The following is a 26,088-nucleotide window of genomic DNA, read 5'->3' as shown; positions in this document are numbered from 1 at the left end:
CGTCTCTGCTTCCTATCGAGCGGCAGGCTTTGGGAAATCTAGGCATGAAGAAAAGTAGTAACTGTGTTGAAGTACTGGGGCATTAAATCTTCATATAAATTAGGTCCGAGGTTCAGTTGTACCTAGAACAGTTTTTGCCGTGTGAAAATGGCCTTGTAAAATTTAAATGTTCTGTGTGAATTAACAGCTAAGTGTTGTCACAGGCCAGCAGTAGCTAATTAGATCATCTTCTTTAGGAACACTTCAAGTAATTAGAGATATGGTTTAGCCAAAACTCCAAAGGAAGTTGTGAATATAGCTAGACAGTTTCCCTCTGTATGGGATGAAATTAGCATCTGAAAACACATTATATTTACTGAAGTTGTATCCTGCTGTATCCAAGAGCACTGCTAAAGCAGCAGGTATAACTGTAAGCCGTTTCAAGCTGTTCTGTTCACTGTTGTTGAATGCATACCATGAAGCTGGATTCCTGGCTGTTTCACATCACTCTGGTTATTAAACAGCAGTCTGAAATAAATGCCATCTTTAATTAAGCTGTCTTGCAACTCTCCTTTGATGTGGAAACATGCACGATGTCTCATGTGATGCATTTCTCTAGATAAGAGTGAAAAGGTCGATATTATGACCATTCCTACAATGCACACTTCCAGTCAGTGCTGCTGTAATTGTGCAGGAGAAGAAAAAGATCTCGGGACGTCCATTGGGCCACAGCTGTCAAGTGCCTTCCCATCTAAATGATCCTGTGAGCACCCACACCTTGGAGCTGGACCCTTGCAGTCCTAACCCTCAGTTTCTGATCTCAGCAGGCTCAGGTTTTCCCCAGTGATACTTGCTGAATGCATTGAGTTTTGCTGCTTTATGTGCCTTTAGTTTTTACAGTGTTGCTTAGTTGGGTGTCCAAGCTGTCCCGGCATCCAGAAGCGAGGTGTACCTTGATAAGTTATTCTTGGAGAGCCCAAGTGTCTTTAGATTACATATCAGGGGATCAGGACTACTTAAAAACCATGCAGGGGAATACATTGCCATGCTTTTTTCCCCCCTGTTCCTGTTCTTTTCAGGTTTTGTGTATAGCTCTTAGACAGATGTGAAGAATTAAATTCTGAATTTGCATCTTTCGTTTCTCAAGAGAGTGCTAGACCCATAAACCTTTCTGCTGTTCTGGGCTGGTGGTCTCTGGCTTCTTACTTATGAAACTGTTTCACCTTGCTTTCATTATGTTCATTAGGTGAGCTGTAATCTTACAACTCGGTGGCTAGGGCATGAATCCAGGAGTGGGGAAGTTTAATTTCTAGTCTTTTTTCCAACTGTATGCTAAAGATTAAAATATATATTTGCAGAATACATGTGGTTAAGCAATATTTAATTTCAAGAGAATATATTTATTACTAAAGTGTCCCTTGATTCTTGCCAATACTTATAAAATGACACCTACATAAAAATGCTGCACCCAGAGGGTATGTTGGACTCCACAAATGTCACATGAATTCCACTGCCCTCCCCTGCATTTAATTGAGATGATGGATCCCCAGGTGATTCATTCCTCTTTATTCTTATGCTGTGGAAAGAATGAATGTGGGCAGGATTGTTCAGTCAGTCATGTGTGTAGGCTGTTAATTTACAATGTTGGAAAAAAAGTTTAGGCACTGGTCTCTTTTTCTTTGTCCTAAACCTCAGACTTAGTTGTTTTGCTTGTTTGTTTTGTCACTTGTTTAGTATCTGCTGGTTTGCTTTTCACTCAGCCTCCGTTGATCGTGTTCGTGGGTGGGTTTCAGTTGTAAGTTACTCTAAGTGCACTCCCCAGAATTGGGACTTGGCTGTGAAACGGGCAGTCCTGCTCTGTCCCCCATTTTCCCCACTGCATTCTGACCCCACCTTGTGCAGTCTACCACAGGAGAGTTGGAAAACTACTTTTTTTTTTTTTAAGGAAAAAAAAAGGTTTGTTTATTTTGGTCATTTAATTTTGTATCTAATCAGTGAGCTGGGCCAACTCACTGTGCAGCTGCATGTTTACTGGGCCCTACAGGAATGGCTATTGGCAAGGCAGAGTTGAACAGCCCCTCCAGTAGCAGCCAGCCCTTTAAGCAAGTTTGGGACAGGCAGATGCAGCATGTGTGGTGGGCAGAGCCAGAGGACCTGCCTTATCAGGACAGCCTCAACTAGGAAGTCAGGCTTTGGCTAGTTTAGGCCATCTGTCTTCATGTCTATCCTACCTGCTGTGGCTTATACCAGAAGTACACTTTGGTGGAACACTGAAGTTTTTTGCTTGGTTAAGATGCTACTTACTTCATTTGGTGAATTTTATGTGATGCATATCCTGACGTATTGCTCCCCTCTCTGGACTCTTGTTTAATTTTATGAAAGAATGGCTTTGTTTACTCCGATTTGTTATCTCCCAAGATACCTTAAATCTGGTAAATATTCTCTCTCATCTAAGTAGGACAACATCCAATCTCTGTCAGCAGAGAACTTAAGATCTCGTCTCTTTAAAGTGAAAGGCAGAGCAAGCTCTGACTTGAAGCAGAACAGTCTCTGAGTTAAGCCATGTTGTCATTCTATTTAGTAATGCTGCTCAGGCTCCATCAGAAAGATTGCTTATGCAGAGAGAAGTTAGGTTGATAGCGTTTTGCAGCCAGGATGGATCTTCACATCTAAACTGAGAAGCCTTGTGGGAAGAGGTTCAGAACCTGGGTTTTCTTGAGCTTCTCTGTGTTCCATTAAATTTTTTTGATGATCTTAATCCATCAAACCATGCAGAATTAGTGAGGATACTTGTCTTAAGCTTAGTATTTGTTTGCCTGTCATTGTAGCTGAAGTTGGCACTAATTCACTGCCAAAAGAAAATTATGTCGTCAATCTGATGCTTATCTTTCCTGTAAATTGTACTCTGGTGATTTTGTTTTGAATCTTTGTTTTCCAGTGATCTAATAGCCAGACTTAAATGTGAGAAAACAGATAATTAGGTCGCAAATTAAGGCTATTGATGGTCTTGAAGGCTAATGGAGGCCTTGTGGTCACTGCAATGGCCTGAAGAGTGAGTTCTGGAGATGCTCCTTTGGTGATTAAAGCAGCTTTGAAATCCAAAAAAAGCAGTCTAGAAGGACCGTGTCCCAATGACTGAAACCTCCATGGCACTCCATTAATTTAGCACCTATGCTTTGGAGCCTGGAAGCTGGAGGTGGACTGGTGCGGGGTGCTGCAGCCTGGGCGGGGGGGCCTGGCTCCCGGCGCAGCTCCCCTGGGCACCGCGCTGGGCCCCGGAGCCCCTGCGGCCTCATCCACAGAGTGTGCTGGGGGTACAGGGATGCACACGTGTAGTGCCTCAGCTTTGGCTGAAGCATGGAGAGCCGAAGGCTGCCTGGCTTTTGTGGGACAGCCTCATCATCAGAGGTGTGGGAGGGCCCCTTCTTCCCACAGGAATGCAACCCCTCTCTCCCGCAGAGCGCTCATGCCTCTGGGCATGTGGCTTTGCCCACCCTGCTTGTTGACAGCTGGGTCAGGTGGTTCATGTGGCCAGAGATGGCCCAGCCCTTGACCAGGGCTTGACAGGGGCTGGAGAGGGCAGAGAAATGGGGAGGCTGTGGCAGAATTCTCTTCATAAAGTTCAGGCCTGCAGTCAGTCCGCTGTGCGTGTACGTCTTCCAATACGTAAAGTGCCTGCCATGCAGAGAGGAGGGTTAGTCAGGACAAGGGTTGAAAGTCACTTGAGCAGTGCCTTTGTGCTTAGTGGTCAACTGATACAAAAGCAAGTTGTGTCTCCTGTTTCTGAAAGAAATTCTGTTGTTTAGCACTCCTAAGTGACAACAAAACATTATCAAGACCAGTTTCATTTTGCAATAGGGGGAAATTCTAAAACTTTTAATTCTGTGTTGGGTTTGTTGGGGTTTTTTCTCCATGATTTACTTTTGCAGAAGGGAGTTCTTGGCCTCTAGATTGGGAACTATCTGATTTTCCCATTCAGGTTCTCTGTCTTCTCAGTAGCGACCAGAGTTGCAAAAAAATTTCTTCCATGAAGTCTTAATAAAACACAGAACATCTGCCTAAATTACTCTGGCTTTCATTCTGTTCAGTGGTACACGTACTTCCAGATCTAGTTTCACCAATGTGTGAAATCATGGGCCCAAAATCTCTTTGGAGGAGTGTTGATTTAAACTCAGTAAGATTTTTAAAAACTCCATACATTTATGGTGTAGCTATAGTTCACTGTGTTGTTAAACAATTCTGTCCTAAGGGAAAACAGGGAATGGTAGCTTCATGCTGCCAACTTCTGCTCTCAGGACCTCTGCCTTCTCAGAAGGGAGCAGAGCCCCAACACCATGTCCCAGAGTTGTAGCAGCATTTGGGCAATAATGACTGGAATCTTAGATACTGCCATTAAATTGAGACAGTTTTGATTTCTGCTGTTTTCTCCCAGTGTCTGAGCAAACTCCTTGAAAAATGCCTCTGTTACACAGTGCCTGGTTACCACTCATCTGCCTGGGCAGCTGCCAACAGCTCCAGCCAGTACAGCTCTCCAGGAGGCACTGCTGGGGCTGTTAAAGCAGTTCTGGGTCCCTGGTCTGGGTGGATTTAATGCAAAAAGTAATGAATAGTTGTACTTTATAAAGGCAGTATCCTTCTGGACTTTTATTTCAGTGTGTGTTTAGGCAGCTTCCTGAGCTCAGTACACATGCCCTGCAGAGCCATACTCCCACTCTGGTTTGGATTTGAATTAATTAAGATCAGTTCCCATTTCCTGTTCTTGATTCATTCATTTAACCTGTTTTCATATATGAAGTGTACTTGAATCACCTTTCCTTTCTTAGTCTCAGACATAGTTTTTTAACTTTCATTTATACAGCTTATATGTTTGCTTCCTCTCACCACTGTGTAACTGGTTTGACAGTGACAGTATGGAGCAGAGCTGCTGAACAGGGAATCCTCACCCACTGGAAACTCCAAAATTGACAGGCTTTTTGTTTTCATCATGAAACAGGATAATAATTATGTGCAAAATAACTATTAAAAAACTGCTTCACCTAAAACAATGCAACAGATGTGTACGTGCATGTATATGTAAAGAAATAGTCCATCTTTGCTCTTGTGAAACTATTTTTCCATGCAAAACTGCTTGGGTTTCCTTCTTTTCTTTTTTTTTTCCCCCCCCAAATATACAGGAAAAGCCATTTGCATTAGCTGTCTGGATGTTATATGTGTACCCATGTGTTTTCTGTATGGCTCTGTGGTCATGGCAGTGGCTGAGAAGTCCTGAATGCCATTTAATGCTCTTTTTCAGTGTTGCATTGAGCTGGTTTCCAAGGGCCATCTTTTCAAAACTAGACACATTTAGCCATGTTAGGGAACTCCACAGGCAGATGCTCTTGCCTAAAATACCTTCTTCTTGGCTGTCCTGTTGAAAAATGAATCCAGATGTTTCCAGTTTTCTTTGGTATCAGAGCTATAGAAGGACTGCTGACAGTTCTATTTTCGTGGCTTCTTGGCATTAACGGCAGAAAGAGAAAAAAATTTGATTAAAACCTGACACAGAATACATAAAGAAAGTCTTAAGTTTTAAGTTAGATTGTAAAGTAACAATTGGTGATGTGATTTGTTCCTAATCTGCTTAGAGCAAAGGACTTATCTTATGTTGAATTCTTTCCATGTTCTCATCAAAAGCCAAGTTCTTTTAACAGATATTTTAGTCTCTTCAGCTTTCTTTTCTGGTGTCCTGACTTCAACTCTTGCTTTGCTGTTTTCCATCTGAATCCAGAAAGGTCTGCAGTCCAACATAATGGATTTATTCTTTTGTGTTTACTGCCCCAATACATACAATATTGTACATTCTTGTCCAAGTCAGTGAATTTATCTTCAGTTCACAGGAACAGTGTTGTCAGATCAGTAATTGGATGAATTGGTTACTTGCCTAATGCAGCATTAGGAAGAAACATGATATCAACTTTTACAGCCCAGAGCACAGGGGATTCAGCACATTAAAATCCCAAGTTTTAAGCTTTATCATGGGATAGATTTATAATGTTTCTTTCTTAATTCAAATATAAATCTCACACAAGAAAAACTGGATCAGATTTATGGAAATTTTTCTTTTGGCCCTTGTAAATTATATTATTAATGTTTTGTATACTGGGGTAGGATGGGATTAAATCTGTATTTAAGGGCTGCAGGTGCAAGGCTATCATGCTGAAGCAGAGTCAGGGTGTCCCTGGGGTCCGTGTCAGAAGGACAACTTTGGATCCTGTACTCATGCCAGGGTTTGTTCCCCTTCTCCAAGGGGTGCCTGAAAAGCAGAAGCAGTTGTTCCTGTAGCACAATAGCTCAAGCACACACACCTGCTCAGCTTTATTTTTCTTCGGGGAAGTAGGCAGGAGCAGTTAGTTCTTCTTTGTGATGTACTGTGGTGCTCTGTGCCTGGGCTGCGTGTGCAGATGTGCTGAAAGCCATTTGGCCTCCTCCGGGCTGGAGCCCTGGGAAGAAGCAGCTGCTGAGCTGAATGAGACCACAGCTAGATTGCACAAGTGATCTTTAGGGTTCAGCTCAGGGCCTGCATGAGGAGAGACATAAATTAGATCATCTTTGTCTGGGCAGAGAAGCTGGAGGAAGGAGGGAAAGCTGGAGTGGGACATGGCATGTTCTCTCAAAACTGCATGTGGGAAGATGTGGCTGCTCCAGGAGAAGTTTCTGCCTTGGTACAGTTAGAGCTAGACCTCATTGGCAGGAGAACATGCGGAGCAGCTCTTGGGCTCACAGTGAGTTCTGCTGTTACTGCTATGAGAACACCCAAGCTAAGAACTGGTCTCTGAGGTGCTTTCCTTTCCCTCAAAAGAAGCTTGCTGAAGTTAAATAATATTTTTGTATAGTTGTCACATCCTGACTGACAGCAGTGACATATTAAGCACTCCTGCTGATTACAAGAGTTTTAAACTTTACCTGCAACTGTTACCTGTAGGAGAGCCCAGCAAACAGTATCTTACCTGAATGCTATGGCAGTCACCAAAGGGAGTGCGGAGATGCTGTCTGCAGGCTCCCACCTTCCTCCTTCACTTGCTCAAAATACAGTCAGAAGAATGCAGAGCCAGGGGTGGACTGGTAACAATTTGGAATGTCAATACAATGCTCTGAGAGCAAGAGCAGTCTTGCCCTTTCAAGTGTTAATTAATGAAATATTTTCTCACCTTAGATTATCCTGTGATATTGTTGAGTCTGAGGTGGATAGTTCCTGGAGATAAAGTATTGGTAGTGAAGGAATAGCTGTTGGAGTATTTTCTGAAATAAAAACATGTCTTTCTGCTGAAGTTGCTTAGTGTAGTGCAAGCGTAACTGGTTGAAATCCAGTGGTGTCAGAAGCTGAGGGGAGTGGGACAAGGGCTCATAATGGGTCTTCTGGCCTTCTAAAGAAAAATTCTGCTTTGGCAAACTGTGAATGAGAGGAGGTTGCAGCATAGGACTATGACAGTTCAGACCCATGATCTATTCCATTCAGTTTCCTGTTTTTGTGATCAGTGAGAGGAACCCATAAAACTTTCCCTGGTGGGCTGCTGTGTCATCATTTACCAGCATGGGAAGGTGCTTCCTGTGCCTGGGCAGTTGGTGGTTTGTTTGCATCATGGAGTGTCACTTTACCATCTATTTCTGTTACCCGATTCAACTGCATAACTGCTTAAGCAACGCTGGGAGCCTCTGTGCCCCAGGAAAGCTGTGCAGTGGTCTGTCATAAAATCCCCATCAGCTAAACTAGGTTAACGATGAATGGTCTTCTCTTCAGCTTTAAATATGTAATTGCACTCTTTGTTTCATTTGCTGTACTGGGAGAGTTTTGCATTTCTTCACTATGTTTCTGTTGAACTGTTTGTAAGGTATCTCTCACAGGAACGCCCTTCTGGTTATGTCCTTCAAAAGCGTTCTCATAACTTCTCTTTTTCTGTTGTGTTATTTCAGCATCTTCTTTGTGATCCACTGCTTTCAGGGTGAAATCCCTTTTTCTTTCCAGTAACAAAAAAGAGAAAGCTTCACATTATTTTAATTTTCTTGGAAGGCAGAAGTGGAATAATATCTGCATGCAAATTTCCAGAGTTTTCATGCTCTTCCAAGAGTTGTGGCTCTAAACAGAGGAGGGTGTATGTACACACACCCCCACCCACAAGTTACTGCAAATATCACTGTTGTGGGGTTCTTCCAGAAACAGATATAGAAAGGAGCTTCTTATCATGCACCTGGTAGGTGTGTGTTGGCATGACATTTTTTGTTTCCTTTTTTTTATTCCTGCAGACAACCTGCTACTGCTTAAGTTTATAATGAATGGGAACAAAAGCTATGTCCTCTCTTTCCACATGCTCAGATCCACTTGAAGTACCTGTCTCTCCTGTGTGGGTGGTACAAGTCAGACCTGCCTACAGTCCCCAAAAAAATAGTTGGTTTTTTTTAAACCGTGGGCTTTATGTCTTTGGTGAGTGTATGTAGGTACGTGTGCTCTCCTTGCTGCTATAGTAGCAAAATACCTGGCGGCAAATGTCTCAAAACCATTTAGCTGTTTTACTAGTGTTGGCCAGTTTTGAGGTATGGTGGTCACCAGCCATCCCTCTTCAGCTGAAGAGCTGTGCTGAGAGGGGTGCACAGCTCCCAGATGCTCTCCCCTAGAAGCAAAACCACAAAACAGCTGGCTGTGGAAGTTAAGCCTTCGGCAGCATCTGCACCATCAAAAGATAATCCATCTGACCTGCACCAGAAGCAGCTTTTGCTGCGCTGTGCTTCTGTTAAACATCTGGAGACCTGAGCTGGTGCTGTTCTGCTCTCTGAAGGATTTATATGACTGAGATTGACTGCATCTTCTGGATCCAAAAGGCAGAAAGTCATAGGGTGGCATAACAGGTAGCATAAGAGGTATCATAAATGGGGTGTTTGGCTGAGGTGTGAACTAGCAAGCTTGAGCTCACTTTCTCCAGAGTGCAGATCCTCAGATGTTGCGAAGTGTCCTGGCTCTGCTGGGGCTCCTGGAGTTGTAGACGCTTATGTCATTCGAAGATCTGGCCCAAATGCTTTATAACAACTGATGCTCCCTATTTCCGGATATTTTGTTTTACACATCCTGCTGTGTGAGAACTTACTGTTACTAGAATTTTGCTGTGGTACGTTTCTAAAATGCAGATCTGAGAATGCGTTGTATACATTTATGACTGGCAATAAATCTCAAATGTTTGAAGCCACTGGTTTAGCCAGCTTTCCCTGTTTGAGAACAGCTATTTCACCTTTGTTTCTATTGTGTGGTTATAAATGTGTTACCTGTTCAACTCCTATGGAGCAGTGCTGTGACTAAATGCAGTAAAATTCATTGGCAGCCTGCAGTCTTGTTGCAAAACACACCCTTTCGTCCTAAGGCAGTAAAGACCTGACATTTCTTTTCAGACTACTTTCAGCTTTTAATATTTAACATTGCAATCATCCGTTTTCTATCATGTTCTTTTTATTTAATGAGTTGTTGAAAATATTTACTTTCTTCTCCAAACATCTCTGTCTTGAAATGGTTCTGGAGGCATCTGGAACTAGAGTCTTTGATACTCTGTTTATCTGATTTTAGCTCGGTCAGAATTTCTATCAGAGGAATCTGGAAATCATTAAGATAATTTATGTTTTCCATCTAAACCCATTAAAATAATAGTGATTATAATTCTCTAGGCTCAGTGTATGTGTGTGGTTAGGTTTTAAACTGTCATTTCCAGGATGTTCTAATAAGGTTGGCTCTCTTTTTGCCTTAGTGTGGAAGTCCTTTGGCTGAGTTACATTTGCTTATCTTACTTTGGCTTTATACTGGGAAGAGAGGAATGAAATGGCTTACTGAATTTGGTGAAAAACACCAAGAAAGATAGAATTCTACGCGAGAGTGACAAGATCTGTGTTCAGTTCCCTCTTCTTCAACTTCAGTCTTCAAACTGATTTCTCTATCTCTGTTTTTTGTCTGAAAATGAGGGATAATTCTCTTTCTCCCTATCCTTTTGTCAGTTTAGAATCTCAGAAATGGAGGATGTCCTTGTTATGTGCATATTGCCTAACAAAAACTGACCCCAAAAAGTAGAGATAGTGTCAAGGAGTCTTAACTTCTTGTTAAAATGGATGACATTGCTGGGAAGTCAGTATTTCTTTGTGATTTGGTGGTGCACCTAACGAATGTCTCTATAGTTCTGGTTTATTTTATGAATATAGTCCCAGATAAATTCATGTTAGTACAACCTTTTAACAACTGTTAAATTACATACTGAGGATTTTTGGGTAGCCAGCACCAGCAAAAGGATCTGGCATGTGGGATAAGTTTAACCTTTGATAGAAATGTCAGCTTCTGTCAAGGTCATGAAATACTTGCTTAGTCTTGTACAATGTTTTTCTTCATTTTCAGTTAATAAAATATACAACAGAACCTGCTAAATTTCTTTCTCTCCCACATGGTTAAGAGAAAACTTTTGCATGCAGTGAAAGTTGTATAAATAACTGTAGGCAGCTTGGAAAGTACAGATACAAGAAAATATATTAACTGGGAGTCAAGCCATCTAATTTACTGCCAGGATTGCTCAAACAAACAAAAAAAAAAACCAGTATTTATCACTGTAGCTTAATTAAGTGAATTTAAACTTTTAAAAGTAATTGAGGCCATCCACGTTGGGATTCCATGAACAAAGCAAAGTGCTCTAAGCAGAACAGGGGAGCACTGTGTCCACATGGCCTGTCTCTCAGCAAATGCTGTCATTTTTTTAATGATGTGGCTGTGGTGTAAGTCGAGGGACCCAAGGGCAAGTTTTGTCACTGAAACCATTACATTTCTAAGCTTAAAGAAAGGGTAAATAGTATTCTAGTCTCTTACTCATGGAACTTTCTTCTCAAACTCATATAATTAAGCTAAAACTGAAATGGAGGCTCTAAGATATGTGTCTATATACTTTGGCATTCACTATTGATATTGCCTTGCTAAAGAACAATCTGTAATCCTTACTCTTCTTTACAGTAGGCAGTGATGAATTGCATTATATTTGTCTTCAGATAGAAGAACAATGTATGAACATTTGCATACTGATAAATGGGGAAGAAAGATAATGGTTAAAGAGTATCACAGCTGACTTGGCATTACTGTGAAAAACATGGTCTTTTTAATGATAGAAGAACAGAAGGTGTAGAACTGCATTATTATTGTTTTCCTCATTACCCGTATGAAGCCCTTTCTTTCTAGGTAAGGCACTCACCCCCTGTGAAGGAAAGGCAGCTGCTTGTGACAGATGATTTCCATTTGTTTATTTGCTCACATTAATGGTTCCAGCTAAACAATTCACTACCATTAACTGAATTTTCTCTGATGCAGAAAAACAAATTTTTCCACTTTATGTAGCTAGAAAGTAGGGCAGTACTAGCATTTTGGTTTCTTCACCAGCAGTAGCGAATAAATTCAATCTGGACATTTTGAGATAAAAGTCTGTTTTGCCTGTGCAAACTGCCACTGAGGCTTAGATACCATTGTTGCAAAGCTTAGAGCAAACAGAGCAGCTGTTTCAGTCCAGTTTAAACATGGTGAACAAGAGTGAAGCATATTAACTCCAGCTGTGTACTGATAACAGCTGGGAAGGAAAATCACTGCAAGGGAACCCAAAGTAAATTAGCAGCCTTAGCTATCATGAGTGTGCCTCCAAGGGAGGAGCAGCAGTGAAAATCTGATCCTTAGAACCATGGAGAATTTAATGAGAAATTCCCATGCCTCCTTTTGTGCTTCTGTGAAAATGCAGAGCAGGTTCTGGAGCTGGTGGCATTGCCACTGAAGATTTTTGATGCAGATCTCATGTTGTACTTACGCTCATGGGCAATTTTAAGATGAAGGCAAGTACTGAGAGGGATTCTGCACAGAGTAATGGTGTCTGAGTTAGGTGAATGTCCATGGTGTAGTATCTCCACCTGACGTCTGCAAAATTTTGAGGAGCTTTTAATGAAAGAATGATTTGGGGGACATTATAGTTATTTCCATAGAATTTGTGTGTTTCTCTAGCTGTCTTTTAATATACAAAGAAAATTACAGCGCTGTTCAAGCTGCAGGTGGGAATGGCTTCTGTGTTGGAGCACAGATGCTTTCAGAAATTTCTTGCATTTGAAGTAACTCATAACAAACATGTCCATTTTTCATTTTTTGGTAAAATTGCATATTTTCTCTGTGCTTTCCCCCCCTATCCTAGTTGTTGTCTTCCCCATCCCTTCAACCTATGTTCACGTTCTGTTTGGCATCTTCTAACCTTCGTGGAGTTAGAATTGTGTCCTGGATGTGTTCTACCTTGTGTATTTTAAGCAGATGTAAAAGGACTAGACTTAGCTAAAGTTTTGGACAGGAGGCAACACAGCTGTCTGTGTCCCTCTGAAAAGAGAACATAAGGATATGAATAAAGACATTTAAATGAGGCCAGTTACCATTGTCATAAAGTTCTTAAAACGTTAACCAGCTGTTAGAGACTTGTTCTCATTCTTTTGTAGATTACATGCCTCTTATTTTGCTGAAAGTCAGCATGCTCTATTTCTGTGTGCCCAGCAAACAATTATATAATAAACCAGGTCTTGAGTTTCATGTGTGTACAATTATGAGATAGCAGTAGTTTCTCAAAGAAGGCAGTTTTGGCATCATTCATAAAGCCTGTTTTCAAGTTAAAAGTATGGAGTATGTCAAGTGAAAAATGTAAACACATATAGATGTATGTGAAAATAGTAGGGGGGGTGAAAGAGGATAGGAGAAACATGAACAAGGGAAACAGAATTAAAAACACATCTTGCAAATGACTTGACAATACCATGTCAAAACAGCTGTAAAGCTGAGCAAACTCTAAAGCCCAGTGGCACACACAAGTATGAGAATTTTAGGGTTTCCAAAAGACAGGGATCTGTCTGAGTGGATCACTGAAAGTATTTGAATGCCATATGTTAAAATTATCTCTTTCCTTGTGCTTTTATATAAAAATGATCAGTCTCAGTGAGAGAAATCTGATGGCTCTAATACTTTTATGAAGTAACTTTCTGACTGATCCTGTGTCCAAAAAGCAATTGCATATTAAATAGCTGATAATACTGCATTCTGATTTCAGTTACTCCCATCTACTGTGGTTTGTTTTATTGTGTTTTTCAGGTATGATAGCTGCACTGGATCACTGATTGAGGTCCCCTCTAAATTATAACACTGACAACAATGGCAACAGAATGTATAAAAACCTGCTGTAAATGGTGTTTCTGCATGAACAAGGAAAGTAAGTGAGTTCTGACATAATGAGGATTTAAGAAAAGTTTCGCTGTTTTCTTAGATTTCCCATTAATAAAGTGACCGTGTTAACCCTGATAAACTTGATTTCTCTTACAACATCCAAAATTCTTTCCGTACCTCCACTTGGAGATTGAACACATGCTTGTTAGTGTTATGAATTGGAACTGAGAAATAACACTTCTCTGAAGTCTGCTCTTTGCAGTCTCGAATACTGTCCAAAAAAGCCAGCTTTTTTACCCAAGGCTGTGTAAAGGTCTTATATCTTTCAGACTCTCAGAAATTCAATGCGTTTTTTTTTCCTTTTTTTTTTTTTTTCTTTTTTTCTTTTTTCTTTTTTTTTTTTCTCTGTGGATATTTTAAACTCTGTTAGGATTTTCTTGGGTGTCTTATTTGTTCAAAGAACTCTTCTATGATACAAGTGTAGCTCTTGTGAAAATTCACTTAAAAGGAAGGTAGCTATAAATAAAGAAGCTTGGGCAACAAAGAGTTTGGATCAGGACAGGTGTCAGGAGGATGAGTATCTTTTCCTGGTGCTAGTCCTGAATGCTGTAAAACTGAATGCTAGCAGCTGTTAAATAATGTATCGAGCAGAGATATTATTAAATAAAAGAGATCTGTTCATAGTATTGTTCAAAAATTAATGCACATGTGTGCTGTCTGTTTTTCTTGCTCTTTATTTTTAGCAGTTTCCATGGTGCAGGAATCTGAAGCAGTAGCTGCAAGCAAGCCAACTATTGTAGAGAAGCCTCCATTGTCTTCTGTGTCAGTGAAGCGTCAAGTTGGCTGTTCAGAGGATTATTTGCTTTCTAAACTGCCCCTGGATGGTCAGGAGGTACCATTTGTGGTCCCTCCATTCAAATTGGCTTATATACAGCCAAAGAACCTTCCTAGTATCTCACATACTGGAGGGATTAAAGGTAAAATACAGATGGTATTGCTGAAATAGTTGTTTAACTTTTGCTACTCCTTGAAAGTTGTCAAGTATTCCTACTGAAAACATATGTTTGCAGAACTTTTCTAGAAGCCTGGTCTTGTTTCAAAGAATCATAGATTATGCTGAGTTGGGACACACAAGGATCATCAAGTCCAACTCCTGGCCCTGAAAAGGACACCCCAAGAGTCACCATGTGCTTGAGAGCATTGTCCAAACACTTTTTGAACTCTGTCAGGCTGCTGCTGTGACCACTTCCCTGGGGAGCCTGGGAAGCTTGTTTCTTTTCTCTCTGGACACACAGAGAAGTTTTGGGAACTATGTCATCCCACTGTGAATCTCTGTGATGCTGCATGAATAAACTGAATGGGAGGATTGCACACCAGTGCTCATACTCAAAAGTAATGGAAGACACTTAAAGGAAATGGAATCTTTAGAAAGAATTTATTGGAGACAAGGAAAGTCCTAACTTATCCCCAGCTTCCAGATCATTCAAGTAAAAGGAGGAGGGTGTTCTGGTTTTCATGGTTAATATTCTGGTATGTTTTAACATACTAACACATCTTGCTTTTCAAATTTTGCCAATAGATGGCTTGTGCTACTACTTGGCTGAATTTTTTGTCCCTACTATTTCCTGCTCTTTTTGCTGCTTTTTGGAGGCCAGGGGGCACAGATCCCCGGATATGAGGTTTCATATGATACTATTAATTTTTTGCTTTACAGCAGTCTTGTGCTTCAACCTCTGTTACTGCCATACTCAAACTGCCAAAATGAGGTATGTGCAATTTAGACAGGGTAGCGTTTTAAAAGAATAGGATCCTGTCCCACTAACGTGAGTTACAGAGCATATGCTATTGTTAGGCTCTTAGTCCTGCCAGGAGATGCATACAATTTGGTAAGGGAAAATTCTGGCACAGGGACATACCTTAACAGTTGTTTCCTCTAGAATTGCTTTGCCTCAAGGATATGATAAGCTGGTAGTACTTTCTTAGTCCCATGTAACTGTATTTCCTTTCTGAAGGTGAAAACCCTAATAACTGAAAGAAGTCAACCATATGTTGCATAATAACTAATGCAGTACTACCTAACTAACTTTTTTGCCTTTGTGTGGTTTTATTCCCACCCTTCCCTCTTCTCACTAGGTCCCTGCTGTTGCTTCTTTCCTGCTCCTGCAGGCCTATTACCAGACTTCCTCCCTACCCACTGTTGCATGTACCACTGGCACCATAGCCAAGCTAAGCAGCCTAGCAGAGCTGTTCAGTACAGATGGGCCATTCTGTGCCCCAACTTCTAGTGGGCTTTATTTGGGATGTCTCACCAGCCATTAACAGCAACTAAAGAGCTGGAGGTGGAACATGTGATGCCCCCTCATCTCTCAGCCTCAGCCCCCCACTTGCCTGCTATTTCAGGAGCTAGTTCTTGTAAATCCACAGTTGGATATGCTATGGAAAAGCAGGACATGCTCCTGATAATCCCCTTCCTTACTGGGTCTAGGTTTAGGCTCTGCCTTATCTCGTCGTATCTTGTCCTCAAGATACTGTACAGAGAAGTTCAAGATATTGTACAGAGAAGTTCATCAAGGACTCTGAGGCATGGATGTTCTCCAGAGAGAAGGAAGATGTGTCTTTAGATGAATGTTTTCCTTGTTCATGCTGTTAACAGTCAGTGACTTGTCTACACTGAGAATTCTGCTTCCTGATCATTTCTGAGGGACCTGGTATACAGAGTGGCCCTTAGGGTACAAGCTGGTAGATCTTCTGGCAGGATGACCTGACTATTCATAAGTGTCTCTCTTGAGCAAATATTTTAAATGTTTGAACAGATATTTGAAAAGTGACTCTTATGTCAAGTAGGAAACTTTCATTTCTCTTTCCAAATATAAATGCTAATTTTTTAAAGTACAGCTTTTTAAGCTGCACTAGTTATGTTTAAAAATGCAGTGTTTACTTTTTAGGGAGATTTACTAGGTACAGTGAAGTGTGCTGTTGTTCTTTCTTCACATTAGTCAAAGCACCAGCATACTCAAAAAATGCCTTTAAAATACTTTTTTCTTAGACTGTTGTTAAATATCTGTAGAAGTCCAAGTTCTGCTCTCAGTTCCTCACCATTTTCTGTGCACATCTGGCCATTTTCCTTTAGTGAAACAGGACATGCTCAGTTTAAGCTCTTGGCAACCCTTCTGAAAGCAATTAAGTTCTGGCAGCCTTTCTCTTCAGTGCTCACTGCAGTGTGTCTCATGCTCTCACAGAAGTAAGCTAGCAGGAAGAAGTGTGCTCCTGGTCTGGAACACTGGATTTTCCATCATCTGCTGTGTAGCAATTCTTTGTGGCCTGACTTTCAGTGTTCATCCCGATTTACGTCATGCTCAAGCTCATTGCACTTGAGTTCTTGCTTTATCACTGCCCATGTTCCGTCTCAGTGTTTTAGTTTTTTACTTTACTACTAGCACATGCAGGAGAGGACTCTTGAGCAGTGATATTTTGCCTCTTACGGTGCAACACACTTGCGGAACCGAAGGCCCTTTATTGCGGGGTAAAGAACTTTTTAAGAGATAGGTTGAAGTCCAGGGAGGTGAAGTGAAGGAAGCAAGTATCAGAGTTTGGCAGAATCCAGGTCGCCCCATTCTCTAATGTGCTGTTACACATGGCTACTTTTCACTCCAGGCAGTAAAGAACACTACAGCAGTGTTCTTCACCATTTTGCTGACCAAGGCATACGTGTTTTTTCTGAAATGATTAGGGGCGGAGTAAGGGGCTGGGATTCAAGCATTCTCAGATATGTCTACTTACGCCTCAGCCAACAATTCAAGTAATTTTGGACCAGTGACTTTACCAAGGACAGACTTCCCATGGAAAGCAGATAAGGAGACTGCAGTCATAAGCTGCATTATCTTTCTGTACGAGATCTTCCTCAAGGTCTGGGGATCCATTAGTTCAGTAAGAATATGCTGGGGGTGGGGAACTAAATAAATTGGAGGTTTTCTGTACCCATGGTGCTACTTTTCCTGTTAACTTCTGTCTTGCTGTCTGTCTTTGGAGCCTTCTGTATTTAACTACTTGGGCTTTTATTGCAAAGCCCCAAGACAGGGTATGCATAGTTTTTTACAGCCAATTTAATTCCAGTGTTTGCTCACACACTGTGGAAACCTGACATAACGTGAATGTGTGTTTTCTTTTTCTTTTTTTTCCCTTTACCCGAAGTAGATAATATTGAAATATTTTGTCCTTTGCCCTGAAGGCACTCTGCCTGCCTTATGAAGTCAGGCAGCATGCGTTATGTCTGGAACTCTTGCATTTGATGTTTACTTGTGCTCCACAGAGTCAGCCAGAACGTCTCTTGGTGAGCGGAAGGCAGAACTGCACGGCGTGTACCAGTGGCCCCGCTATGACGTGTACAACCCCTTCTATCTGGAGCATCGGGTTTCGCCAGACCTCATCAGGCGCTTCCAAGCAAAATCAGATAGTAGGAAATTATATGGGTCAGGTGAGAAGGCCCACACCCTTGCTTTTCTGTCTTCCTCCCTTTTTCAGGGTTTATAGGTAAGAGGAATAAAAGCCATTAGTCTACAGGAGACTTGTTTGGTTATAGCAGTTCCCAAGCCGGTCTGTGTGCTACAGACACTTCTTGGTTGGTGAATCAATCTGCAGAATTGCTTAGTTTTCAGCTCTGCTCTGCTTAGTTTTCAGCTGCACTGTTACTTTCTGTCTTTTGGGGGCTTAACATGATGATTGCATGCATCACACAAAGGTAGACAAATTGGCAAAACGAGATACCATAGCTGCCTCCAGTCCAAACCAGGATGCAGTACTGGAGATTTCAGCTACCAGTAAGAGTGAGGGAGATGGAAAAAGGAAGCCAGGCAGTATGCTGAGTAGGAGGCGTGCCTGAGGAGTACATATATGGGGAGAGGAACAAGCACCAAAAAACATTCAGAAGCAGATGACAAGCACAGGTGCAAAATGGGGCATGATGCTATATGCCAGATTTTTTTGTAGTTCGCTTTTGAAGCTACAGCAATGTCCCCACTTCTGTGTGTAAGAATGAGGGAGGGCTGTGAGATAGTAAAAGTTTAGATAGAAGGTGTTTGGCTATCTAGGTAAATACTGTCCTCTGTGCTGTTCATTGGTGTATGTATCCTATAAAGAACGCTGTTCAGACTGAAGTAGATGAGTAGTTGTTGCTTGTGATTGCTATGGCAAATGCATTCAGAAAACTCCAAACACTCCAAGAAATGTACACCCTCTCCATGAAATCAGAAGCTGGCAACAGCTCGCATTTTTAAAGATGTTTTATTTAGAATGGCATATCGTGCTTATTTTCAGCTGGGGAAAAATGTCTTAGTCTGTGTCCTGTTTTAAAATAATTCTGAATCACCATAGAGACTACATGAGAAGGCTATTCTGTATCTTTTTTTAAGAGAACAAAACACAAATAGAATTTTAGCAGCCTTTAACACATGTGGTTTTACTAGGCTTTGTAAGCACCTGTGGTGGGAGCCAAATGGGTTTTATTAAACTGTCTTGAACATCTTCCTTTCAGTTCATCATCTCTTTTTCCATTTCTCTTCAAACTAAGTAAACACTTTACTAGTTTTGTCTTAGTAAGTTTAAACACAAGAAAGGTTATTCTAGAGTGTCTAGAGTACAGTTCTAAAACGCCTTTTTCCTCCAGAGTTTTTTGACAGCTGTTTCAGAACTTAGAATTTCATGTGCACATATAGACTATTAAAGCAAAACTCTAAGCCTAGTTTGTTGCAGTGAGTGCTATGATATTTTTCATGTGTGTGGGTTTAGAACTACAGAATGTGTTTATTTGGAAGATACGAAATTAAAGTCTTGAATTGTAATGTGAAGCCCCTTCTCTTCATCTTTAAAAAAAAACTCTACACAAACAGAAAAATAAATTCATAAATGTTTTTCTGAAATTCTGATTATTATTGGTAAACAACATATTTTTATGGTTAAAATCTTTCTGCTCTTTTATCAACAACTTCCCACATAAAAATTGACTTTTTTTTCCATTAAAGATTTAATTTTTTGAAAAAGCCTCTCTTCCTCCCTGCCCCATCCCCATGTTCCTGGAAAATGTTACTAGAAACAGCAGATCATACTGTCTTTAAAGCATTTTGGTCATTTGTAACCTGTAGGCTTGAGCAGATATTTTCCAATAGTTTGTGAAAGTTGTTCTTAGTTGAGTTTTCTTTCTAGCAATTAAGCTAACGTGATTTTTATTGTTCTCTTTGTCTTATTAGTTAGTGATTTAAGACCCAGTGCTTTGCCTGGCTCACTTGATGTAAGCCGTTCGATGTTTGATCTCAGGAGCCCACCTCACCGATTCATGAAGGTGAGTTCCCTTGTAACCAAGATTATACTGAAAACTCAGCTTACTCCGTGTATCTGTTCCCGTTGCATTGTGTTTGCAAAGTAAATACTGGAGGGCATTGCACTGTGCACTGGGAGGACTAAAAGGAAAAGTTCAACATCTTGACCAACTTGAAGAGGCTTTTTCCTGGTGTCTCCTCTGACATTTGCTGTTCTGGCCCAGCAGGGCTGTTGAGAAACCCAAGTAGGCTGTTAGGCAGGACAGGAGAGACAGCATGTCATGGTTCATCATCTTGTGGTTTCTTCCATCAGTTGAAATGTGGAACACTGGAAGTTTCCATTGACACAAAACACTGTGTTTATTTATTTCTTCTTTAATAATCATGTCTTACATAGCAATGAAGTTGTGTATATTCCATGAGCAGAAAAAATCTCTGCTGGTCAAATGGGTCCTCTAATGCATCAAAATAGTAATTGCATGCTGCTGGATCAAGAAACTAGCAGGGAATGAGGCAATTATTTGAAATTGAGTATTTTGTTTTCATCATATCTTGTCTGATGGTATAGTTTCTGGGTTTTGCATCTGTTGCTCTGAATTTAGTGACTCTTTTTTTCCTGTCCCCAGAGATATGATTCAGTCTCCAGTGTACCTAGCAGTACCTCTTCCAGGAAGGATTCACAAGGCAGTAACAGGAGTCTGGGTAATGTTTTGTTTGTTTACCTTGTAATGAAATATTTCCCTTTGCACATGAAACATTAAGCTGCTTCTACTCTACTGTTGATGTTTTTGTTTGGATTTTGGTTTTTTGGGGGGTTTTTTTGAGATGAATCTGAGTAGCAGGTCAGCTGGAGATGACTTGGCAATTTGAAATTAAGAGTTTTGGGCTTACACTGTCCTGTTGTCTGGAGATTGAGCAAATGAGACTTTGAGAAGTTCTCATGCTTTTGAGAAATTCATACCTCGATTTACTATGCAAGTGAACTAAGAAATTACAGACCCTCTGTTAGGATAGGATGCAGCACTAGGTCCCCGGTCTAGTCCTTTTTCATGTATCAGTATTTTTCTCTGTGAAGTGCCTGAAATCCAATACCCATATTACAGTGGTAGTTAGACAAGAATATTGCATACAAACCCAGTATCCTTATTTATGAAAGAATGCTGAAGGAGTGGAGATACTGCAAAATAAACCCTCAAAAATTAATCAAGTCCCCACAAAAGTCACCCTGCTAGAAGTCAGTTTGACCCAGTCTCCTCAAAAAGAAGACTGAGGCAATGACCTGGTTCCAGTCATGACAGAGAAATGCTGGGTACTAAATGGCTCTTCTGACTTGGAGACAGCATAATAGTAAAATGTTTACTAGAAGTTTGAGAAAGATAAAGAGGAGGCCAATTTATAAACTTAACAGTGAAAGAGATTAAGGGAAGTGATAGGATATAAATGTGTTCTGGGTGTCTCAGGAACATGCCTTTTTTCTTTCTAAAAGTTGTTTGAGTATAACACAAGTTATTAAATTCAGTTGAGATAACCCAGACACATGGTGTGATTCTTGGCGTAGTCTCCTGTTCAGGGCCAGAAGCTGGACTTCTATGATCCTTAAGGGTCCCTTCCAACTCAGGATATTCTATGATTACATGATTCTATTCTATGAAATGTGAAGGCTTTTAGCTATGCAGAAGGTCAGGGTACTGGACTTGGTGGATATTTTGTCCTTAAAGTGTAGGTGTTAAAATATTTCAAATTTATTTTGGGAGATGTTTGCAGAGATAAGCAGCCCACCTACTATTGAGTTCCCTTATTTCTGGAATGAACTTTTAAGATACTGCATTACTTCTAAAAATATTAATTGGCTTTCTTCCATAGATACTATTACATTATCAGGTGATGAACGAGACTTTGGAAGACTGAATGTGAAGTTGTGTTATGTTTCCTCTGTAGAACAGATTTGGATCACAGTTTTACATGTAAGCAAATATAAATAAGTTGGTTACTTACTCAAATGACTATTCTACTGTGCTAAGTGGTAATTGTCATAAAATTTGTCTCTCTGTTACTTTAATGAATACTTTAAAAAAAATAAAATTAATTGTGTTAATATAAACGAAGTTCAGTCAAATGTAATACTAGGCTTCAAAGCATCTTCCTCTCCTTCAATTTTTTTTTCTGTTGCAGTCTCTGTTCTGCTGCAGTCAGTAAGAAGAAGTAGTAGATATCTCCTTGTGTTACTATACATATGTTAATATGCACTCTGGTTGTGAAGAGAGGAACTGTTCAGCACAGACTAGAAAGCTGAGCTGGTCATAGGCTCGTCCTGCTGTGCACATTTTCCTGTGGAAATCTGAAGGCAGTAAATGGGAGCAACTGTGGAGGCAGCAATTAAGTGGCTTCTGTGATTCTATGACTTTAACAGTTCCTTCAGGGCAGAACCCTAACACAACTTTGAGAACACCTAGCTTCCTGTGGCTTTTTTGTTAGCAAATGTGATACGGTTATGCTGGTTGTTTTATATACTTCCTAGAACTGTGAATAACTTTCAGGCAATGGAACTTTAAGTAGACCCTGTAACTACATCAAATGGTAAAAGTCTTGCATTGTCTAAACGGACTGTTTTCAATGTTGCAGTGCAAAGACCTGAGCTGGCCTTCTAGCTGTGGGGAAAATCCTCCTATCTGTGTCAAGGGAATTCTCACACTGCCCAAGCCAGTGCATTTCAAATCTTCTGCCAAGGAGGGCTGCAGTGTAAGTAGAGGCATGAAAAACACTGAGAAATACTTTTCCCCACAAAAACTAAATATGACATGTAAATGGATTTTTAAAATGGACCAAACATCCACTCCTATGCCATATTTGCCTTGGTAGCTGCCCAGGTGTGTTGTACTTTCCCCAACTTCTCAAAATCCTATTAAAAGCCTTATTCCACTTCCTCCTCCTATATCCTCTCTTGCATTGTACTCTTGCCCTCCTTCTCTCACAAGCTGGCAGGATAGATATGCTCATAGGGGACTGAGCCATGAGCTGCTGGCCTCAGCACCTCCGTGGTGGGGGACCAGAGGAAGACAGGGCATACCTGTAGGTACACACTCATCCAGGGAAGGTAGCTGATGTACTGCCTCTGATTTGTCAGGAGACAATATTCACACTTTGGTCGCTACAGAAAATAGTAAAAATTGGTCACATGGGACAAGATTCCAGATGGTGGCGGTAAAAGAATTTTAAGGGGGTAGAAGGTAAAGCAACATAAATCTCCCATAATATGAACCAAAGGTGAAAGAAAATAAAATTAGCTGGAGAGACTGTAGCAAAAGGCTAGAGAATCTGTTATGACAATATGTGTGTGCTGTTGTAAAGCTCCAGAAGAGATGGCCACAACTCATTATGGTAATGAAAAATAATCCAAAACTTTACCCCTGTCAGGGTGTGACAATGAGGGGGTGAATGTGTGTGGACTTTGCACTATAAAAGCACACTTTCCATGGCAACCTAAAATGGTAGTCGGGAGCAGTGGCTATAGAACCAGGATGCCTTGGTTTCTAGGTTTTGGGCTCAGTGGGATTCTCTTAAAATGATGATGTTACTCCTCTGTTTTTCTTTCTAGGACATTGAATTTATGGAAACTTTTGTTTTTGCTATTAAACTGCAAAGCCTGCAGGCCGTCAGACTGGTATTTAAAATCCAGACACAGACTCCCAGGAAAAAAACTATTGGAGAATGTTCCTTGGCACTGCGGGAGCTGAGCTCACAGGAGTCGAGTCATTGGCTGGATATATCTCCTCCTTCCAAAGCACCTGTAAGTGCCAATACTGTGGAAGTATGTTCTTATCTCACCTAGAAAGAGTTGCTGGAAATGAAAGTAAAATAATTCAGGAGTAAAAACTAGAGGGGTTCTTTTTTTTTATTCCCTTTACCCTACTTCCTTGGAGAAAGGCATTTTGATGGGGAAAAAATGCAGACTTTTGAACTCTGCACATAACTGTTCTGGTCATAAACTGCAGATGTTTCTAGGAAAAGAGCTGGAGCAAGCTCCTCCACACCATGGCTCACAGCTTGAGGGAGGGGCATTCTGGGGAAATGTTCAGCAAAGAACACCGGGTAATTGTCTTTTCTGACCAAAAAAGCATCAGAAGATCCTTAGGACTCACAGCAAGAGCTCAGAGCAAATGGCATCTGCTTTTTTTATGGAAGAAAAGTGCTAAGATCTCCAGTGGCCTGAAACTGCAAAGACAGCCATATATTTAATGTTCAGATTGCATGCTGTGAAGTAATAATTCAGACAGTTCATTTCCATTAATGTAATAAGAAGCAGGTGGTTCTCACAGTGGGATTTCCTTTCCCCCTACCCTCACTTTGTTTATTTCTTTTATAGATTGTGTCTAGACATTTGTATTTTCAACAAATTAAACTTGAATTAGCAATTCAAAAGCAAATTTTATTTAAGTGTGTCTGAGTAATATGAATGATACTCTTGGTTTCTAACATAAGTTACGCTTGACATTTTTTAGTTCTAATGTGAAAAACCATATTGCTTCAAAAGCAGTAAGATAAAGTGACAGAGGAAGGTGGTTTATAAAGCATTTCATCTCAGTGTAAATTTCTGAATCATCTCATAGTTTCTCAGTCTGTGTTGGCTTTCCTCACCATTATATCCAAGAGCCCTCCAGACACTCTGGGATTCATCCCCTACTACCCTGTGAGGCAGCAAACTACCCTCTCTGCCAGTAGAAAGCCAAAGCTCAGAGTTGACACAGAAGTTTTGTGGCTGAGCTAGAAAGAGAATTTGGGTCTCTTTGATGAATTGGAGCCTGACTTTTCTTTATCTGACCTGTTGCTCTCTTGCTTAGTGCATTTTGGTTCATTGAAGTGCATTAAAACTTGAAGGCAACAAAGACTAGCAGACTCCATTTAAATGAAGGTTGTCAGGAAAGGTGGGTCTCTATTGGCTGTTTCCTGCTGCTCTTACAGTGTTCTGAGGACATTAGAGTCTGACAGGAGAGCAATGAGGATGACTCAGTGCAACTTTGCCCCTGGCAAAAATTCTAAAAAAATCCCCCAAGAATCAGACTGGAGATCTCGATACATATACTATGTGTGTGTGCCTGTAAAACACGAGTACTTTCATAACACAGGAAACTACACAGTATGCAGTCGCCCTAAGCAATCATGACATTAAGTGACAGTATCTATGGAAAACATTTCTTATATCTCCATATTGCGAAATTCAGAAGTGTGGAAGGGGGAACTCTGAAGGTTTTTGTGTGAGTGGAGCATTCACAGTCTCTCACTTCCACACCCAGATTTAGTAAAGTTGCAATGGCATGTCTGGTTTCCCCTGTGAGTACCTGCTCTTACCACTGCAGAATCTGTACCAGGTGAAAACCAAGGACTAGTTTCTTTGCCCAGTATCCCTGGCCGCAGCCCACGAGGGCCGTATGTGCACCACACACAAGCAGCTCATCAGTGGAGCACATGTACTGCATCTATGACAAGTGCAAGATGCATTTACTGTGCATCTGCAGGTTCTGTATACAACACATGCTTACATTTCTCTCCAGGAAATCCCAGACAGAAATGTGGGAGCCCAACATATGACAAAATTCCTGTGTTTCCTGAGTTTATAAGCAACTTAATCCAGATGTTATGGCAACATTCTTCTGCTTGTAGGTGTGCCGTCCAGAACTTCAAATAGGAACTTGTTTTCAAGCAATAAACAGGAGGATACAGTTACAGATTCTTGAAGCACAAAACCTTCCTGTTTCATCTACGCCGCTGTCATCAAGTAAGTTACATCAGCTGTTTCATGCCTCCTGTCTAAAAGCATTTGTAACAGGTAAATTGCTGCGCAAATGGGTTGGCAATTCATAACATTCCTTACAAGCCTCAGACTAACATATTGTGTGGTAGATTTCCATTGCCAAGGCTTGTTTCCCCAGATGTCTTACTTGATTATATTTTGTTTGGTTTGAAGATACGTGTTTATGTATTTTGGAAGATTTTTATCCCAGTATTAATCTTGACATACAAGAGCATTAGCTTGCACTTGCTGTTTGGATACTGTGTTTATCAGTTCAACATTACCGAACATACTCTGTGTGACTAGTCAGGAAAGCTGTTGTACAGTTCTTTTGGCCAGACTTTTGAGAAATTGATGCAATTTGAACCATACGTATGGATCTTGCTGGTTCCCTTTTGGGTGTGTTGTCAGTAATCCTTTGTGTGCTATGCCTTTTTCCTTCCCTGTTGTGCTAGATTTCTTTGTGAAAATCGGAATGTTCAGTACAGAGGGGATCATCTATAAGAAGAAGACTCGCCTTCTGAAGTCCACTAATGGCCAAGTGAAGTGGGGAGAAATGATGGTTTTTCCAGTTAGCCAAGCAGAACAAGGAATTAGCTTTCTCATCAAGCTCTACAGCAGAAGCTCGATGAGAAGAAAACACTTCTTAGGACAGGTTGGTTTCTGCTAAATAGCCTGATATTAAAAATCCAGTTCCATAGGTTTCTTGGTATGAATTTTAAAATACTTTAAATGAGGCAACATATAACAAAATAGTAAATTCTACTAAACTCTTCTGGATGTAATCCAAG

The 26,088-nt window shown here is 40.7% G+C and overlaps 1 protein-coding gene across 2 annotated transcripts in view; it reads left to right on the top strand.

Annotated features, from left to right (window-relative positions):
- TC2N (tandem C2 domains, nuclear) overlaps positions 1-26,088 on the top strand; it is a 33,799-nt gene that overhangs the window by 2,645 nt on the left and 5,066 nt on the right. Inside the window, exons 4-13 of one of the 2 annotated variants that reach the window (XM_017729015.1) lie at positions 13,127-13,244; positions 13,945-14,175; positions 17,508-17,672; positions 19,441-19,532; positions 20,136-20,211; positions 21,373-21,473; positions 22,132-22,248; positions 23,105-23,296; positions 25,168-25,282; positions 25,753-25,952. In XM_017729015.1, the coding sequence (XP_017584504.1) occupies positions 13,187-13,244; positions 13,945-14,175; positions 17,508-17,672; positions 19,441-19,532; positions 20,136-20,211; positions 21,373-21,473; positions 22,132-22,248; positions 23,105-23,296; positions 25,168-25,282; positions 25,753-25,952 (1,347 nt within the window). In that variant the 5' untranslated portion in view covers positions 13,127-13,186. Of the gene's footprint in view, positions 1-13,126; positions 13,245-13,941; positions 14,176-17,507; positions 17,673-19,440; positions 19,533-20,135; positions 20,212-21,372; positions 21,474-22,131; positions 22,249-23,104; positions 23,297-25,167; positions 25,283-25,752; positions 25,953-26,088 lie in introns of both variants that reach the window. The other variant, XM_017729014.1, reaches the window with a different exon arrangement.

This window comes from Corvus brachyrhynchos, unplaced genomic scaffold, assembly GCF_000691975.1.
Source record: "Corvus brachyrhynchos isolate BGI_N302 unplaced genomic scaffold, ASM69197v1 scaffold1, whole genome shotgun sequence".
Lineage (NCBI taxonomy): Eukaryota > Metazoa > Chordata > Aves > Passeriformes > Corvidae > Corvus > Corvus brachyrhynchos.
The sequence above is the reverse complement of the archived record's forward strand: the minus strand, read 5'-3'. Positions and strand labels throughout refer to the sequence as shown.